At 39.9% G+C, this 19,662-nt stretch overlaps 1 protein-coding gene across 1 annotated transcript; it reads right to left on the bottom strand.

Moving 5' to 3' along the window:
- Nucleotides 1-2,798: 2,798 nt before the first annotated feature.
- LOC112262804 (endoplasmic reticulum aminopeptidase 2) lies at nucleotides 2,799-19,384 on the bottom strand. Its single transcript, XM_042331496.1, is given in 21 exon segments — nucleotides 2,799-3,145; nucleotides 3,296-3,377; nucleotides 3,634-3,748; nucleotides 3,751-3,773; nucleotides 3,954-4,115; nucleotides 4,276-4,460; nucleotides 4,556-4,712; nucleotides 4,832-5,015; nucleotides 5,315-5,394; nucleotides 5,494-5,669; nucleotides 5,810-5,878; nucleotides 5,969-6,100; nucleotides 6,252-6,383; nucleotides 6,510-6,623; nucleotides 6,988-7,142; nucleotides 13,715-13,835; nucleotides 13,940-14,074; nucleotides 15,206-15,344; nucleotides 17,184-17,353; nucleotides 17,482-18,039; nucleotides 19,266-19,384. Coding segments are annotated over 20 exon segments (2,832 nt in total). The 5' UTR covers nucleotides 17,836-18,039; nucleotides 19,266-19,384; the 3' UTR covers nucleotides 2,799-2,998.
- Nucleotides 19,385-19,662: the final 278 nt, after the last annotated feature.

The raw sequence follows: 19,662 nt of genomic DNA on the forward strand, positions 1-19,662 counted from the left end.
TCCAGTCTGTTATTTGAATTCAAACAGCATGGCAGAGTGATCTCCAGCCTTGTCCTCGTCAACACTCACACCTGTGTTAACGAGAGAATCACTAACATGATGTCAGCTGGTCCTTTTGTGGCAGGGCTGAAATGCAGTGGAAATGTTTTGGGGGGGATTCAGTTCATTTGCATGGCAAAGAGGGACTTTGCAATTAATTGCAATTCATCTGATCACTCTTCATACCATTCTGGAGTATATGCAAATTGCCATGATTCAAACTGAGGCAGCAGACTTTGTGAAAATTAATATTTGTGTCATTCTCAAAACCTTTGGCCACGACTGTACATATCTACCTCAATTACCTTGTACCCCTGCACATAGACTCCGTACTGGTACCCCGTGTATATAGCCATGTTACCATTACTCATTGTGTATGTATTGTAACTTTTATTATTACGTTTTATAACTTTTCTAATATTCAATATTTTCTCTCTCTCTGCATTGTTGGGAAGGGCCCGTAAGTAAGCATTTAGTCTACACCTGTTGTTTCCAAAGCACGAATAACATTTTATTTGATATGATTCAACCAACTTGCAAACACTATAGCTGAAAGACGTCTGTCTTGTGGAAACCAACTAAACCAACTCTCAACATAGAAACATATCTTAGTTTGACCCTGCTTCTGACAGCAGGACAATAATGCAGCAACAGGACATTTGAATTAATGTAGATTATAATTAATGTACATTCATGTACATTTTGGTGATAAATGTTTTGATAGGGGAAATCAAGTCTGACATTTAAAAGTGGAAATTGCTAACTTTAGAAGCCTTTTTAAACCTTGAATACACTACCATTTGCATATCCTGCTGCACATTAAAATGTTCTGCTGATAACAGTGATCAAATTAAGATAGCAGATCTGTATGTGTCCATTGCAATATGTTTACACACATCTGTTTCACACTAAATTATCAGCAGTCTGCTCCTGTGAGGTTGTAGTGTGTGAGGCCAGGCAGGGGCCAAGCTTCATTCTGTCCTTTGATGTTTTAGCATTTTCAGACCACTCCTACATTCACAGCTAAAAGTGGTTTTCTGTTTGTATTTAATTTGCTTTTACTCTGTGTAATTCAACATGATCTTGGCCTACTTACTGCTCTTCAAATAATACTTTCACAACATTTTATTATCAAACATCTTAACCAAATTCAACAAAAACATTTCCAAATCCCCGATGTAAACTGAAAAACATGACCAAAGTATATACAGTACCTTGCGAAAGTATTCGGCCCCCTTGAACTTTGCGACCTTTTGCCACATTTCAGGCTTCAAACATAAAGATTTAAAACTGTATTTTTTTGTGAAGAATCAACAACAAGTGGTACACAATCATGAAGTGGAACGACATTTATTGGATATTTCAAACTTTTTTAACAAATCAAAAACTGAAAAATTGGGCGTGCAAAATGATTCAGCCCCTTTAAGTTAATACTTTGTAGCGCCACCTTTTGCTGCGATTACAGCTGTAAGTCGCATGGGGTATGTCTCTATCAGTTTTGCACATCGAGAGACTGAAATTTTTTCCCATTCCTCCTTGCAAAACAGCTCGAGCTCAGTGAGGTTGGATGGAGAGCATTTGTGAACAGCAGTTTTCAGTTCTTTCGACAGATTCTCGATTGGATTCAGGTCTGGACTTTGACTTGGCCATTCTAACACCTGGATATGTTTATTTTTGAACCATTCCATTGTAGATTTTGCTTTATGTTTTGGATCATTGTCTTGTTGGAAGACAAATCTCCGTCCCAGTCTCAGGTCTTTTGCAGACTCCATCAGGTTTTCTTCCAGAATGGTCCTGTATTTGGCTCCATCCATCTTCCCATCAATTTTAACCATCTTCCCTGTCCCTGCTGAAGAAAAGCAGGCCCAAACCATGATGCTGCCACCACCATGTTTGACAGTGGGGATGGTGTGTTCAGGGTGATGAGCTGTGTTGCTTTTACGCCAAACATAACGTTTTGCATTGTTGCCAAAAAGTTCAATTTTGGTTTCATCTGACCTTCTTCCACATGTTTGGTGTGTCTCCCAGGTGGCTTGTGGCAAACTTTAAACGACACTTTTTATGGATATCTTTAAGAAATGGCTTTCTTCTTGCCACTCTTCCATAAAGGCCAGATTTGTGCAATATACGACTGATTGTTGTCCTATGGACAGAGTCTCCCACCTCAGCTGTAGATCTCTGCAGTTCATCCAGAGTGATCATGGGCCTCTTGGCTGCATCTCTGATCAGTCTTCTCCTTGTATGAGCTGAAAGTTTAGAGGGACGGCCAGGTCTTGGTAGATTTGCAGTGGTCTGATACTCCTTCCATTTCAATATTATCGCTTGCACAGTGCTCCTTGGGATGTTTAAAGCTTGGGAAATCTTTTTGTATCCAAATCCGCCTTTAAACTTCTTCACAACAGTATCTCGGACCTGCCTGGTGTGTTCCTTGTTCTTCATGATGCTCTCTGCGCTTTTAACGGACCTCTGAGACTATCACAGTGCAGGTGCATTGATACGGAGACTTGATTACACACAGGTGGATTGTATTTATCATCATTAGTCATTTAGGTCAACATTGGATCATTCAGAGATCCTCACTGAACTTCTGGAGAGAGTTTGCTGCACTGAAAGTAAAGGGGCTGAATAATTTTGCACGCCCAATTTTTCAGTTTTTGATTTGTAAAAAAGTTTGAAATATCCAATAAATGTCGTTCCACTTCATGATTGTGTCCCACTTGTTGTTGATTCTTCACAAAAAAATACAGTTTTATATCTTTATGTTTGAAGCCTGAAATGTGGCAAAAGGTCGCAAAGTTCAAGGGGGCCGAATACTTTCGCAAGGCACTGTACACTCAATTATCCCACAAATATTCATAATTAAAATTCAAAGCTCTAATTAAGCTTTAAAAAACTCCAAGCTCATTTTCTATTGCTCTCTCTCTCTCCCCACCCCTCTCCCCCCTCCCCCTTTCTCTCTTCAGTCTATCTGTTGGTCCAGCCAGCTCCTCAGAGTTCCCAGGTTTCTTTGCAACCAGAGGATGTTCTTCTGGATGTTGTCCATGGCAACCTGAGTGACTCTCAGCTGAGACGCCTGCTCATGGATCGACTCAAAGAATACACGCACCTAGGGTACACACACACTCTTGGTAAGCATGGCCGTGGGCTTTGGGACACACACACCCTTGCTCATACATTGCTACTGATACAATACATTTTCAGGGTCAGGGTCTAGTTGTTGAGAATGATATTGCCACTAACAGATCAATCATCTCACCTCAGTGAGTTCCTCTGTTGAGAAGAACTGGCCTGTGGTGCCGATGATGATGTTTCTAATAGAGAACGATCCCAACTGGAACCTGCATGGTAGAAACAAGAGGAAACATCACAGGTTGGCTAAAGCACCCAGGCTATGGGACTGCTGGTCAACTAATACCTACTTTTTCACCCACGTGCCAGTTTATCAGTTCATCTTTCTCCCTTTCCCTCTCTCATTCTCTACCACAGGGATAGACTCCCACTATCTCTCCTCCTGAGTGTTCATTTCTCTCTCCCTCTCTCTTCCACCCCCTCTCTCCCAGCCCCTCCCTTTCCCTCTCCCTCTCTACCACCTACTTGTCCACCAGGGTGCTCCAGTATTTCTGGACGCAGCTCCAGGCCAGATGATGTCCCTTGGGGTTCCTGGCTACCATGACGATGAGGGAGTCCAGGTCCTGGGTACGGATCACCTCCCCTCTAGACCCAGCTCCAACAACCTGGGGTACACACACACACACACACACACACACACACACACACACACACACACACACACACACACACACACACACACACACACACACACACACACACACACACACACACACACACACACACAATGTAAGGTCATATATTGAATTTAATTGACAGTATAGAGTATAGAAGACTATACGTACCTGTGTAGTTTGTTTGTGTCTCTGCTGCTGGCCAGGGCAGAGAGGATCTTGTGTTTGTGTGTCTCTGAGAGGGAGAGAGTGTATATGTGGAGGAGAGACGCCCAGCCACTGTCCTCCTGGGCCCCTACTGAATACACTGTCTCTGTCACATCTGCAGGCAGGCTGGTGGAGGGAGAGGCACAGACAGGACATGGTTTACTTCTGCAGTCAGGAAAAGTTTGCACCTTTGATTGGGTCAGGGATTGAACAAAGTACTGTATGTTGCTGTCCATGGGATGTAACTACTCTATCAAATAGCTGACAGACCGTAAGAAAGACAGACCTGAGTGTGCTGTTGGAGTCCAGCCAGTGTGTGAAGCTGCGCTGGGCCTGCTCCAGACAGGGGAGGTCTCCTAGATGGCAGGCCAGAGAGAGGAGCTCCGACCTCAGCCGCCTCTCAGACACAGAGCCCTTGTCGCTCCACGTCTGACGGTCAATCACACCACGGAAATACCACAGGATGTACGTCTACAGAAAACACACACAGATACCCAACTCAAACTTCATGTAATTGAACCAGAATGTTTGAGATTTATTTTATATTTTATGTGTATGTGCCCTACACTGAGGTTTTGTGTGAGGTCAGGTATGTCCATCCTCTCCACCATCCTGTAGAAGGCTTCCAGGTAGGCCAACCCTTGGAGGAGGGGCACAGTGTGACTCTCTGATCGCAGGTAACCAATGAGGTCCAAGGCTTTATCGAGTGACAGCCGACCTGCTCTATAGAAATATTATAGAGAGATGATGTCAGAAACAAAAGAGTGTTTGTGTTGTCTATTCACATAATCGCATGGACACACACACACACACACACACACACACACACACAGGTCTCTTACGTGGTGAGTTGGAAGGCGTTGTGTATGAGGTGTGTTCTGTCCATGAAGCTGAGAGCTGTGTGGTTGTCCTTCAGTAGTTGTATCAAGTCGTCCCAGCCTGGACCATCATAGTGGACCAGGTAATAACCAGCCATGTCCACATTCACCTTCACCCATCCCACCTCCTCCCCCACCTCCACACTGTCTGAGGAGAGGAGAGACACAGCAATCAATCATTTAGTGAAACAACCAGTCAATCAACTCCACAGCAAGCTCCACACTGAGGAGAGAAAAAGCAATTATATTCCCTGTGAGTGTGGTCAGTAGGTGTCCTACCTGTGAGCGTGGTCAGTAGGTGTCCTACCTGTGAGTGTGGTCAGTAGGTGTCCTACCTGTGAGCGTGGTCAGGAGGCGTCTTACCTGTGAGTGTGGTCAGTAGGTGTCCTACCTGTGAGTGTGGTCAGTAGGTGTCCTACCTGTGAGTGTGGTCATGAGGCGTCTTACCTGTGAGTGTAGTCATGAGGTGTCTGTGAATGCTAGTTGAGGTGTCAGTCCTGTATGTCAGAGGGATGTGCCACAGGTACCTAACACACAGAGATCAGAGAGGGGAGAGATGAGGTGCAGGAATGTGACCTCACAACACCTGACCATCAGAGTGAGTGTGTGAGTGTGTGTGTGTTTACCCCTGCTGCAGGCTGGGCCATGCTGGATCAGACGGATGTGTTGTCCTCAGGAACCTCTCCTGTTTCAGCACCAGACGAGACCCCTGTCTAGCAACCGTTACCAAAGGCACACCTGTCTGCAGCGTCCAGGTGTTCATCATGGTCGTCAGGTCCAGGTGCTCCCCAGCGTACAGGTACTGACACACACATCAAAACCACACCCACAGGTAAACATCACACAGTTAAATCAGTGGTGAGACTTTTACACCTGTTTGTAATGGTCAGACTGTTGGTCTTGTAATGTAATGTACTGTTATGTACAGAGAGGTGTGTTTACTCCGTTCTTAGCTGACTGGCTGTTGCTGTAGCAGTGTCCTCCAGAAGTGAACTCCTCTTCTGAACATGTCTGAGAACAACAACACAGCAGTTCACATTTACATACTAAAGCAGCCTGCAGGGATCAAAAAATGATGTATCATTTGATCGATCTACGAACGTTGGCCAGGCTGTCCCACAGGTCCTGGTTGCGAGCGTTGCTGTAGCTGTACCTGCGAAGGTAACGCATGATTCCAATCTGGAACACTTGGTCAGTCAGGTAGTGTCTTAGCATGTGCAGGACACATGCCCCCTGGTGGAACAAACAACAAAGTACATCAACACTGGGGGCCTGATCCAATACTTTAGACATGAATCCTTACTCCCTCATTTGAAGTAAAGACAGGGTTGATGAAAGCTATGAAATAGAAAACGTGTGCTTGTGTGTATGCGTGTTTTTCTACCTTATTGTAGGATACTGTGTCGAACATCTCTTTAATCTGTGTAGGGCTTTCAGCTACACTGGAGATGGGGCGGGAGGAGTTTAGAGAGTCTCGACCAATAGCAACGAAGCAGGTGTCCAGAAGATAGTCCTCCTAAGAGATTAAAAAGGCACAATTTCAACAAGAATTTCCCTCAGGGACATGTCTAGATCATTTGGAACATTCATATTATGAACTCGGGCCAGGGATGCCTACAACAAGTGAGTAACAGGATCATACCACTCTGAGTTTGGGGTATGTGGTGTCCACTGAGATGTACTCCATGTACGTGGCGAAGCCCTCATTCAGCCAGATGTCATTCCACCACTTCATGGTCACCAGGTTCCCAAACCACTGACAGACAGACAGACAGACAGACAGACAGACAGACAGACAGACAGACAGACAGACAGACAGACAGACAGACAGACAGACAGACAGACAGACAGACAGACAGACAGACAGACAGACAGACAGACAGACAGGCAGACAGGCAGGCAGGCAGGCAGGAGAGGACAGACAATGAGAGATGTCAAGAGAAGAGAGGAGTTCCATTTGTCTTCCAGTGCAGATAAACTTCCTGAAGAATCCAGAGGTTCATGGCATCACTTTTAATCCCTCTTCATGTCATTGTAGTCATATTATATCAAATTAAAATCATTGCCATGACTGGCTACTTCCTGTTCTACACTGTGAACTTAACCTGTCTGACTCTTACCTGGTGGGCGAGCTCATGGGCGATCACCTTGGTAACCCAGAGCCTATCGGAGGCTGAGGAGGTGGTGGGGTCGTAGAGCAGGCTCGTCTCTCTGAAGGTGATCAGACCCCAGTTCTCCATTGCTCCGGACTGAAAGTCTGGGATAGCCACCAGGTCTGGAGGAGGAGGCAGGCAGTAACTTTAGAATGATTGTCTTGTTTAAGCAACTGGGTTGTTCTTGAATTACGGTGGCCTTTGGGCAAGGCATTTTGGAAAAATGTTACATTTTTCTAGATTTGTATTGAAATGTATTTGGGTACATCTTCCCATTCTAATATAACCAATATGGTAGCTTAATGACTTAAATAATGTGTACAATTATGATAACATTGTGACACCAGTAGCAGTTGTAAGGTCAATGATGGTAACACCAATGAGACATTTTAGATAAATTAGGATTTTTTGAAATGCAGGCCTTAAATGCTCAAATCTAAGGCCATCAAACCGTTAAAAGACATTTACTAAAGGGATGTGATTAATAATTTTGCTCACAATGTTATTTCCACTTCATTTTAATTGACTAACACTAAGTGACACTTCAGATTTACACACACCAACTTATCAGAGGGATGGAAGCCTCAAATTGATGACATACTAAAAGGGTAGCTTTAGCTAATACATTTTTTTAATATCCCTCCCCCAATAACAGTTTGCCACTGGAGAGAATGCTCAAAGCCCTTGTATATTTGCACTCATTCATGTGTACACTCATCCAGATACACACACACACACACACACACACACACACACACACACACACACACACACACACACACATACACACACATACACACACACACACACGCTCACGCTCATTCATGATACACATCACAAATGCTATCATACTCTTGTTAGATTGCTAGATACTGCCTTCCTGTATTATAGTGATGCTGAAATATTTATTATATTCTACTGAGCCAATTACTTTATGATCATATTCTTATATTTTATTATTTATTATTGTTGTTGCATCGTAAACAAGGATCCTGCAAGTAAGCATGTTGTTGGAAGGTGTATACCATGTGTTCACCTTACATACGATTAATAAAACTTGAATTGTGGAACTTGATATTTTTGTAATCAGTTACGTTCAATGTGATAACACCAATGACATAAAACTGAGAAACACACATTATACTAGTAAAAATAATAGCTTTCTTTGTTTTTATTGATCTATATAATACATTAAATCATTTTATTCATTATCTAGCATTCAAAATAATAGAAACAGATGTAGGATCTTAATTTGATCACCCTGTTGCAGGAGAACTTGTAGTATTTGCGGTTTAAAAAGGCTTCTAAAGTTTGTAATTTCCACTTAAAAATGTCTGACTTGATTTTCCCTTACGAAAAATGTATGAACCCCTACCAAAATGTACATGAATTATAATTCCCATTTCCTGTTGCTGTACAATTCTTTTCCTGCTGCAGCAAACTGGTTCAAATGAACATACTTGCCATGAACATTTTTTGTGCTTATGGAACATTTCTAGGATCTTTTATTTAAGCTCATGAAACATGGGACCAAAACTTTACATTTTGCGTTTATATTTTTGTTCAGTATAGTTGCCTTGTTTAGGTAGTGGGTAGTTGATATTGAAGTATTTAGTTACCTTGTTTAGGTAGTGGGTAGTTGATATTGAAGTATTTAGTTACCTTGTTTAGGTAGTGGGTAGTTGATATTGAAGTATTTAGTTACCTTGTTTAGGTAAAGGGTAGTTGATATTGATATATTTAGTTACCTTGTTTAGGTAGTGGGTAGTTGATATTGAAGTATTTAGTTACCTTGTTTAGGTAATGGGTAGTTGATATTGATATATTTAGTTACCTTGTTTAGGTAGTGGGTAGTTGATATTGATATATTTAGTTACCTTGTTTAGGTAGTGGGTAGTTGATATTGATATATTTAGTTACCTTGTTTAGGTAGTGGGTAGTTGATATTGAAGTATTTAGTTACCTTGTTTAGGTAGTGGGTAGATGATATTGAAGTATTTAGTTACCTTGTTTAGGTAGTGGGTAGTTGATATTGATATATTTAGTTACCTTGTTTAGGTAGAGGGTAGTTGATATTGATATATTTAGTTACCTTGTTTAGGTAGTGGGTAGTTGATATTGTAGTATTTAGTTATGTTGTTTAGGTAGTAGGTAGTTGATATTGATATATTCAGTACCTTGTTTAGGTAGTGGGTAGTTGATATTGATATATTTAGTTACCTTGTTTAGGTAGTGGGTAGCTGATATTGATGTATTTCAGTACAATGTTTAGGTGGTGGGTAGATTATATTGATATATTTAGTTACCTTGTTTTACGTAGTGGGTAGATGATATTGATATATTTCAGTACATTGTTTAGGAAGAGGGTAGATGATATTGAAGTATTTAGTTACCTTGTTTAGGTAGTGGGTAGTTGATATTGATATATTTAGTTACCTTGTTTAGGAAGAGGGTAGTTGATATTGAAGTATTTAGTTACCTTGTTTAGGAAGAGGATTGATGATATTGATATATTTAGTTACCTTGTTTAGGTAGTGGGTAGATGATATTGATATATTTCAGTGCCTTGTTTAGGCAGTTTGTAGTTGATATTGATGTATTTAGTTACCTTGTTTAGGTAGTGGGTAGTTGATATTGATATATTTAGTTACCTTGTTTAGGTAGTGGGTAGCTGATATTGATGTATTTCAGTACAATGTTTAGGTGGTGGGTAGATTATATTGATATATTTAGTTACCTTGTTTTACGTAGTGGGTAGATGATATTGATATATTTCAGTGCCTTTTTTAGGCAGTTTGTAGTTGATATTGATGGATATAATTACCTTGTTTAGGTAGTGGGTAGTTGATATTGATATATTTAGTTATCTTGTTTAGGTAATGGGTAGTGGATATTGATATATTTAGTTACCTTGTTTAGGTAGTGGGTAGTTGATATTGATATATTTAGTTACCTTGTTTAGGTAGTGGGTAGTTGATATTGATATATTTAGTTACCTTGTTTAGGTAGTGGGTAGTTGATATTGATATATTTAGTTACCTTGTTTAGGTAGTGGGTAGTTGATATTGATATATTTCAGTACCTTGTTTAGGTAGTGGGTAGCTGATATTGATATATTTCAGTACCTTGTTTAGGTAGTGGGTAGCTGATATTGATATATTTCAGTACCTTGTTTAGGTAGTGGGTAGCTGATATTGATATATTTCAGTACCTTGTTTAGGTAGTGGGTAGTTGATATTGATATATTTCAGTACCTTGTTTAGGTAGTGGGTAGTTGATATTGATATATTTAGTTACCTTGTTTAGGTAATGGGTAGTTGATATTGATATATTTAGTTACCTTGTTTAGGTAGTGGGTAGTTGATATTGATATATTTCAGTACCTTGTTTAGGTAGTGGGTAGCTGATATTGATATATTCAGTACCTTGTTTAGGTAGTGGGTAGCTGATATTGATATATTTCAGTACCTTGTTTATGTAGTGGGTAGCTGATATTGATATATTTAGTTACCTTGTTTAGGTAGTGGGTAGTTGATATTGATATATTTCAGTACCTTGTTTAGGTAGTGGGTAGCTGATATTGATATATTTAGTTACCTTGTTTAGGTAGTGGGTAGCTGATATTGATATATTTCAGTACCTTGTTTAGGTAGTGGGTAGCTGATATTGATATATTTAGTTACCTTGTTTAGGTAGTAGGTAGTTGATATTGAAGTATTTAGTTACCTTGTTTAGGTAATGGGTAGTTGATATTGATATATTTAGTTACCTTGTTTAGGTAGTGGGCAGTTTATATTGATATATTTAGTTACCTTGTTTAGGTAGTGGGTAGTTGATACTGATATATTTAGTTACCTTGTTTAGGTAATGGGTAGCTGATATTGATATATTTCAGTACATTGTTTAGGAAGAGAGTAGATGATATTGAAGTATATAGTTACCTTGTTTAGGTAGTGGGTAGTTGATATTGATATATTTAGTTATCTTGTTTAGGTAAAGGGTAGTTGATATTGATATATTTAGTTACCTTGTTTAGGTAGTGGGTAGTTGATATTGAAGTATTTAGTTACATTGTTTAGGTAATGGGTAGTTGATATTGATATATTTAGTTACCTTGTTTAGGTAGTGGGTAGATGATATTGAAGTATTTAGTTACCTTGTTTAGGTAGTGGGTAGCTGATATTGATATATTCAGTACCTTGTTTAGGTAGTGGGTAGCTGATATTGATATATTTAGTTACCTTGTTTAGGTAGTGGGTAGCTGATATTGATATATTTAGTTACCTTGTTTAGGTAGTGGGTAGCTGATGTTGATATATTTCAGTACCTTGTTTAGGTAGTGGGTAGCTGATGTTGATATATTTCAGTACCTTGTTTAGGTAGTGGGTAGCTGATGTTGATATATTTCAGTACCTTGTTTAGGTAGTGGGTAGCTGATATTGATATATTTAGTTACCTTGTTTAGGTAGTGGGTAGCTGATATTGATATATTTAGTTACCTTGTTTAGGTAATGGGTAGTTGATATTGATATATTTAGTTACCTTGTTTAGGTAGTGGGTAGCTGATATTGATATATTTAGTTACCTTGTTTTAGGTAGTGATATTGAAGTATATTTAGCTGATATTGATATATTTAGTTACCTTGTTTAGGTAGTGGGTAGCTGATATTGATATATTTAGTTACCTTGTTTAGGTAGTGGGTAGCTGATATTGATATATTCAGTACCTTGTTTAGGTAGTGGGTAGTTGATATTGATATATTTAGCTGATATTGATATATATTTAGTTACCTTGTTTAGGTAGTGGGTAGCTGATATTGATATATTCAGTACCTTGTTTAGGTAGTGGGTAGCTGATATTGATATATTTCAGTACCTTGTTTAGGTAGTGGGTAGCTGATATTGATATATTTAGTTACCTTGTTTAGGTAGTGGGTAGTTGATATTGATATATTTCAGTACCTTGTTTAGGTAGTGGGTAGCTGATATTGATATATTTAGTTACCTTGTTTAGGTAGTGGGTAGCTGATATTGATATATTTCAGTACCTTGTTTAGGTAGTGGGTAGCTGATATTGATATATTTAGTTACCTTGTTTAGGTAGTGGGTAGCTGATATTGATATATTTAGTTACCTTGTTTAGGTAGTGGGTAGTTGATATTGATATATTTAGTTACCTTGTTTGGTAATGGGTAGTTGATATTGATATATTTAGTTACCTTGTTTAGGTAGTGGGTAGTTGATATTGATATATTTAGTTACCTTGTTTAGGTAGTGGGTAGCTGATATTGATATATGTCAGTACATTGTTTAGGAAGAGGGTAGATGATATTGAAGTATTTAGTTACCTTGTTTAGGTAGTGGGTAGTTGATATTGATATATTTAGTTACCTTGTTTAGGAAGAGGGTAGTTGATATTGAAGTATTTAGTTACCTTGTTTAGGTAGTGGGTAGCTGATATTGATATATTTAGTTACCTTGTTTAGGTAGTGGGTAGCTGATATTGATATATTTAGTTACCTTGTTTAGGTAGTGGGTAGCTGATATTGATATATTTAGTTACCTTGTTTAGGTAGTGGGTAGCTGATATTGATATATTCAGTACCTTGTTTAGGTAGTGGGTAGCTGATATTGATATATTTAGTTACCTTGTTTAGGTAGTGGGTAGCTGATATTGATATATTTAGTTACCTTGTTTAGGTAGTGGGTAGCTGATGTTGATATATTTCAGTACCTTGTTTAGGTAGTGGGTAGCTGATGTTGATATATTTCAGTACCTTGTTTAGGTAGTGGGTAGCTGATGTTGATATATTTCAGTACCTTGTTTAGGTAGTGGGTAGCTGATATTGATATATTTAGTTACCTTGTTTAGGTAGTGGGTAGCTGATATTGATATATTTAGTTACCTTGTTTAGGTAATGGGTAGTTGATATTGATATATTTAGTTACCTTGTTTAGGTAGTGGGTAGCTGATATTGATATATTTAGTTACCTTGTTTAGGTAGTGGGTAGCTGATATTGATATATTTAGTTACCTTGTTTAGGTAGTGGGTAGCTGATATTGATATATTTAGTTACCTTGTTTAGGTAGTGGGTAGCTGATATTGATATATTCAGTACCTTGTTTAGGTAGTGGGTAGCTGATATTGATATATTTAGTTACCTTGTTTAGGTAGTGGGTAGCTGATATTGATATATTTAGTTACCTTGTTTAGGTAGTGGGTAGCTGATGTTGATATATTTCAGTACCTTGTTTAGGTAGTGGGTAGCTGATGTTGATATATTTCAGTACCTTGTTTAGGTAGTGGGTAGCTGATATTGATATATTTCAGTACCTTGTTTAGGTAGTGGGTAGCTGATATTGATATATTTAGTTACCTTGTTTAGGTAGTGGGTAGCTGATATTGATATATTTAGTTACCTTGTTTAGGTAGTGGGTAGCTGATATTGATATATTTAGTTACCTTGTTTAGGTAGTGGGTAGCTGATATTGATATATTTAGTTACCTTGTTTAGGTAGTGGGTAGCTGATATTGATATATTTAGTTACCTTGTTTAGGTAGAGGGTAGTTGATATTGATATAGTTGATATTGATATATTTAGTTACCTTGTTTAGGTAGTGGGTAGCTGATATTGATATATTTAGTTACCTTGTTTAGGTAGTGGGTAGCTGATATTGATATATTTAGTTACCTTGTTTAGGTAGTGGGTAGCTGATGTTGAAGTATTTCTCGTAGAACTCCAATAGTTTGACTGCAGCCTTGAGAGCGTAATGGGTCTGCTCCCATTTCTCAGGAGCAGCATAGACAGAAACCTGAAACATTATTAAAGTCATGTTCTGAAATCATACACACACACATTGCACATACATACATGTACACACACCCACATACACACCCCTGCCCCAGTCATACCTACCTTGACCCCTGAGGCAGTTGTTGCGCTGACAGATCTGAAGTCACACACGATGAAGGCCACCAGATAGGAGCTCATCCTCACACTCACAGCAAAATGATCCTCCATTAGTCCATCATCCAGGACCACTGTCTGCTCCTAGAGGGAAAACACACACACATGCAGACACACACATTGTAATGTTCGGTGCCTTCAGAAAGTATTCATACCACTTAACTTATTCCACATGTTGTTGTGATAGAGCCTGAATTCAAAATGGATGAATTGAATTTTTCTCAGCCGTCTACACACAATACCCTATAAAGTGAAAACATGTTTTTAGAAATGTTTGCTAATTTATTTCAAATGAAATACAGAAATATCTCATTTACATAAGTATTCACACCGCTGAGTCAATACATGTTAGAATCCCCTTTGGCAGTGATTACAGCTGTGGGTCTTTCGGGTAGGTCTCTAAGAGCTTTGCTCACCTGGATTGTACAATATTTGCCCATTATTCTTTTAAAAATTCTTCAAGCTCTGTCAAATTGGTTGTTGATCATTGATAGACAACGATTTTCAAGTCTTGCCATTGATTTTCAAGCTGATTTATGTCAAAACTGTAATCCAGCCTCTCTTCAACATTATCTGTCTTCTTGTAAGCAACTCCAGTGTAGATTTGGCCTTGTGTTTTAGGTTATTGTCCTGCTGAAAGGTGAATTAATCTCCCAGTGTTTTGGTGGAAAGCAGACTGAACCAGGTTTTCCTCTAGGATTTTGCCTTTGCTTAGCTCCATTCCATTTATTTTTTATCCTGAAAAGCTCTGCAGTCCTTAATGATTACAAGCATACTCATAACATGATGCAGCCACCACTATGCTTGAACATATGAAGAGTGGTACTCAATAATGTGTAGTATTGGATTTGCCCAAACATAACACTTGGAATTCATGTAAATTATTATGGGATTTTTTTAAGCACATTTTTACACCTGAACGTATTTAGGCTTGCCATAAAAAGGGGATGAATACCTATTGACTCAAACATTTCAGCTTTTTTGTAGTACATTGCACATAATTCCACTTTGAAATTTTTGGGGTATTGTGTGTTGGCCAATGGAGAAAAAAAAATCTCAATTTAATCTATTTTAAATCCAGGCTGTAACACAAAATGTGGGAAAAGTCAAGTGGTGTGAATATTTTCTGAAGGCACTGTACACTAACACACTATGATCTGCCTGCCACCATGTTGTCTTACATCTCCACCATGGTGTGTGTGTGTGTTTACTCACTACAGGCATGTTGGACAGGGCGGTGTGTGCTGGGCTTCTCCTGATACTGATGGAGTAGTTAGCCTTGAAGCTAGGCTCATCAAAACAGGGAAACGCCATCCGCGCACTGGTTGGCTCAAAATGAGTGGAGGCCAGGGTCCTGGAGAGATAGAGGTAGGGGAGATAGGAGGGATGGTGGAATGGCGAGAGAGAAAGAGAAAATACAAGGAGTTTCATGTGATCTCTCTCCTCATACCAGTTGTTTCTGTGTTTACATGAGGAGTGTCAGCCTTTCTCCCCCACATAGAGATGGAGAGCGAGGTAGCCTACACAGAGCCCGTGTACATTTAATATACCTCACACACACACAGATATACAGTGGGGCAAAAAAGTATTTAGTCAGCCACCAATTGTGCAAGTTCTCCCACTTAAAAAGATGAGAGAGGCCTGTAATTTTCATCAAAGGTACACTGCAACTACAGACAAAATGAGAAAAAAATCCAGAAAATCACATTGTAGGATTTTTAATGAATTTATTTGCAAATTATGGTGGAAAATAAGTATTTGGTCACCTACAAACAAGCAAGATTTCTGGCTCTCACAGACCTGTAACTTCTTCTTTAAGAGGCTCCTCTGTCCTCCACTCGTTACCTGTATTAATGGCACCTGTTTGAACTTGTTATCAGTATAAAAGACACCTGTCCACAACCTCAAACAGTCACACTCCAAACTCCACTATGGCCAAGACCAAAGAGCTGTCAAAGGACACCAGAAACAAAATTGTAGACCTGCACCAGGCTGGGAAGACTGAATCTGCAATAGGTAAGCAGCTTGGTTTGAAGAAATCAACTGTGGTAGCAATTATTAGGAAATGGAAGACATACAAGACCACTGATAATCTCCCTCGATCTGGGGCTCCACGCAAGATCTCACCCCGTGGGGTCAAAATGATCACAAGAACGGTGAGCAAAAATCCCAGAACCACACGGGGTGACCTAGTGAATGACCTGCAGAGAGCTGGAACCAAAGTAACAAAGCCTACCATCAGTAACACACTACGCCGCCAGGGACTCAAATCCTGCAGTGCCAGACGTGTCCCCCTGCTTAAGCCAGTACATGTCCAGGCCCGTCTGAAGTTTGCTAGAGAGCATTTGGATGATCCAGAAGAAGATTGGGAGAATGTCATATGGTCAGATGAAACCAAAATATAACTTTTTGGTAAAAACTCGTCGTGTTTGGAGGGAAAAGAATGCCGAGTTGCTTCCAAAGAACAGCATACCTACTGTGAAGCATGGGGGTGGAAACATCATGCTTTGGGGCTGTTTTTCTGCAAAGGGACCAGGACGACTGATCCGTGTAAAGGAAAGAATGAATGGGGCCATGTATCATGAGATTTTGAGTGAAAACCTCCTTCCATCAGCAAGGGCATTGAAGATGAAACGTGGCTGAGTCTTTCAGCATGACAATGATCCCAAACACACCGCCCGGGCAACGAAGGAGTGGCTTCGTAAGAAGCATTTCAAGGTCCTGGAGTGGCCTAGTCAGTCTCCAGATCTCAACCCCATAGAAAATCTTTGGAGGGAGTTGAAAGTCCATGTTGCCCAGCAACAGCCCCAAAACATCACTGCTCTAGAGGAGATCTGCATGGAGGAATGGGCCAAAATACCAGCAGCAGTGTGTGAAAACCTTGTGAAGACTTACAGAAAACGTTTGACCTCTGTCATTGCCAACAAATTGTATATAACAAAGTATTGAGATAAACTTTTGTTATTGACCAAATACTTATTTTCCACCATCATTTGCAAATAAATAAATAAAAATCCTACAATGTGATTTTCTGGATTGTTTTTCCTCATTTTGTCTGTCATAGTTACCTATGATGAAAATTACAGGCCTCTCTCATCTTTTTAAGTGGGAGAACTTGCACAATTGGTGGCTGACTAAATACTTTTTTGCCCCACTGTATACACACACGCACACAAGTACACACATGCCGTACCGCGTCTCTCCGGTGCTGGTTCTGTAGGTGCTCCTGTAGAAGCCATAGAAGCCCTCTCCTAGCTCCGCCCCAAACTCCAGTAACAGGAAGTACTTCTGCCCACCAGTGAGCACTCTGGGAGAGAATATGGCAACCTGCTCATGGGTAGGGTTGTGGAGAACAGGGAGAACCTGAGGACACACACGAACAGGAACACACACACACACGGTAGTCGTTAGACAGAGTTGTTAGAGAAGGCAGAAGTGGGAACGTTGTTAGAAACTGGGCATGATAGTTTAGTGCTGAGGGAGTAGTTTACCTGGTCTGACAGGTGAGCAAGGTTCTGGTCCAGCACAGTTGCCGTAGTGATACGAAGCCCCTTGCTGTGCAGCACCACCCAGTTGGTATTGTTCTGAACCTGGAGCTCTATCCTGACGGTACCAATGTAGCTGAGTATGGTGAGGTTAGGGTGGAGCAGGAGATGGTAGTGGAGCGGAACAATGTTCTCCGGAAGACGGAGGTGGCTCCAAGGGAATGAGAGGCTTCCCGTATTCAAGGGAGGCTGCTCCTCAGTGGGGTTAGGGGGCGCAGAGGCATGGATTGGATTAGAGGAGGTCTGGGTCACACCAGCCTGAGACAGGAGGGCCAGAACCAAGAACCTGACCCAGAACATTATGGTGGAAAAGTTGTTGGCTGACTACTGTAAAGATAAGGATACTAAAGATCACTCGAGTGCAGCAAATGGTGCACTGGCATTCCGTTTGTTTTCAGAATGTAGATATCTGTCAATCATTAGACTTCAGGAGGAGTGTAGTCTAAGCTTACAGCAACAGGCCAGTAGAATTGACTTGAAATGTTCAGCAGCTCTTTCTCGAACCTGAAGACAGAAGAAGAAGCTATGTTGTTGTTATTTAAAAACAGTAACAGTGAATCTCATCTAGGATCTCACACAGTGAGGTGTTAATATGTTGTATTGATTCTGTCTGATTTTATAAATCCAAGAAGCTGAACAACTCACATTTTGGTCAGGTCGGTAAAGGTTACTATCTATTCTGTTATGATACACACACTTACAGCCCAGACAGCAAGCCCAGTGTGTTACATGTCAACAAATAACATAGTGAGTGGAAGAGATAGTTGGTTGAAGAGTCACACTATAGCTGTCCAGGGCTTTCATTGTAATCTGATACTGCTACTGAGTTCAAAGTGGGATAGACACACAAATGCACACTCAACGATGGGCAAAAATGACAAAATACAATTACAAAATTAAAGCACAAAATACCATAAAGATGAATGTATCAAAATAAACGACAAAATACAAGTATTTTTAATGTATTTTATTAAAATACATGTATTTTGTATTTTAAAATACAGAAATGCAAGTAGCCGGCCCAAACAGCAACAACATTCTCAGTGAAAGTTACAGAAACGTTTTCTTGCTGTGACTGTGATATGTTGTTGTTTATCTACCTTAGTTAAATGCACTGACTGTAAATAGTAAGTCACTCTGGAACGGCCAAAATGTAAATGTATATGTGAAAATGAACATGCCAAAATGAACTGCAAAATACACTCGGTATTAATTATTGGCTTTCTTCGGGGAGGAGCTCAGTCAAATAATACTCAGCATGCTTTGCAATTGTTCATTTTTAAATATATGTACATTTATAGTTAGTTCATTTAGCGGTCGCTCTCATCACACCATAGTGCTATCAGACTTCTGATACCAATGTAGGGTGAAAGGGGGCCACCAAATGGTGAACATAAATTGCATTTTGAAAATACAAAATATAGCTCTCGAAAGTATCTTGTAACAAAATACATTGGAGTGTAGTTCAGCCCAGTGTTATACAAATTACAAAATTCTTAAAAGTAATTTAAATATATATTTCAAATACATGTAACAGAAATACTGCCCATCTCTGTGTACACTCATTCCACACAGAATCATGCCCTGCAAAACAGCAAAATAACTTTTAACATTAGTAAGTTCAGCACTACCACGATAAAGCAGTAATCATGTTTCCCTAGCACCCCAGCTGTTTCCTGAGTTGGGGGAGGTCTAGAATGAAGGTTAATTCCATGTTTGTATTTGTTTACCTCATGTTAGCTTCATCATCATTCCCTTGCTCTTTGTCTCTGCTTTCATTTTCTCTTTCATGCTCCCGCCTCCATATTCTATCGCGAGTACAGAAGCTGTGTGTGTGTGTGTGTGTGTGTGTGTGTGTGTGTGTGTGTGTGTGTGTGTGTGTGTGTGTGTGTGTGTGTGTGTGTGTGTGTGTGTGTGTGTGTGTATTTGTGTTTGTGTGTGTGGTTTTACTATCCTTGTGGGGACCCGAAGTCCTCACAAGGATAGTAAAACAAGGAACATTTGGACAAGTGGGGACATTTTGCCGGTCCCCACAAAGAAAAAGGCTATTTTAGGTTTAGGGTTACAATTAGGGTTAGGGATTATTTTTAGGAGTTAGGTTTAGGTTAGGGTTAGGGATTATGTTTA

The sequence above is a fragment of the Oncorhynchus tshawytscha genome, linkage group LG12 (genome assembly GCF_018296145.1).
Source record: "Oncorhynchus tshawytscha isolate Ot180627B linkage group LG12, Otsh_v2.0, whole genome shotgun sequence".
Taxonomy (NCBI): Eukaryota; Metazoa; Chordata; class Actinopteri; order Salmoniformes; family Salmonidae; genus Oncorhynchus; species Oncorhynchus tshawytscha.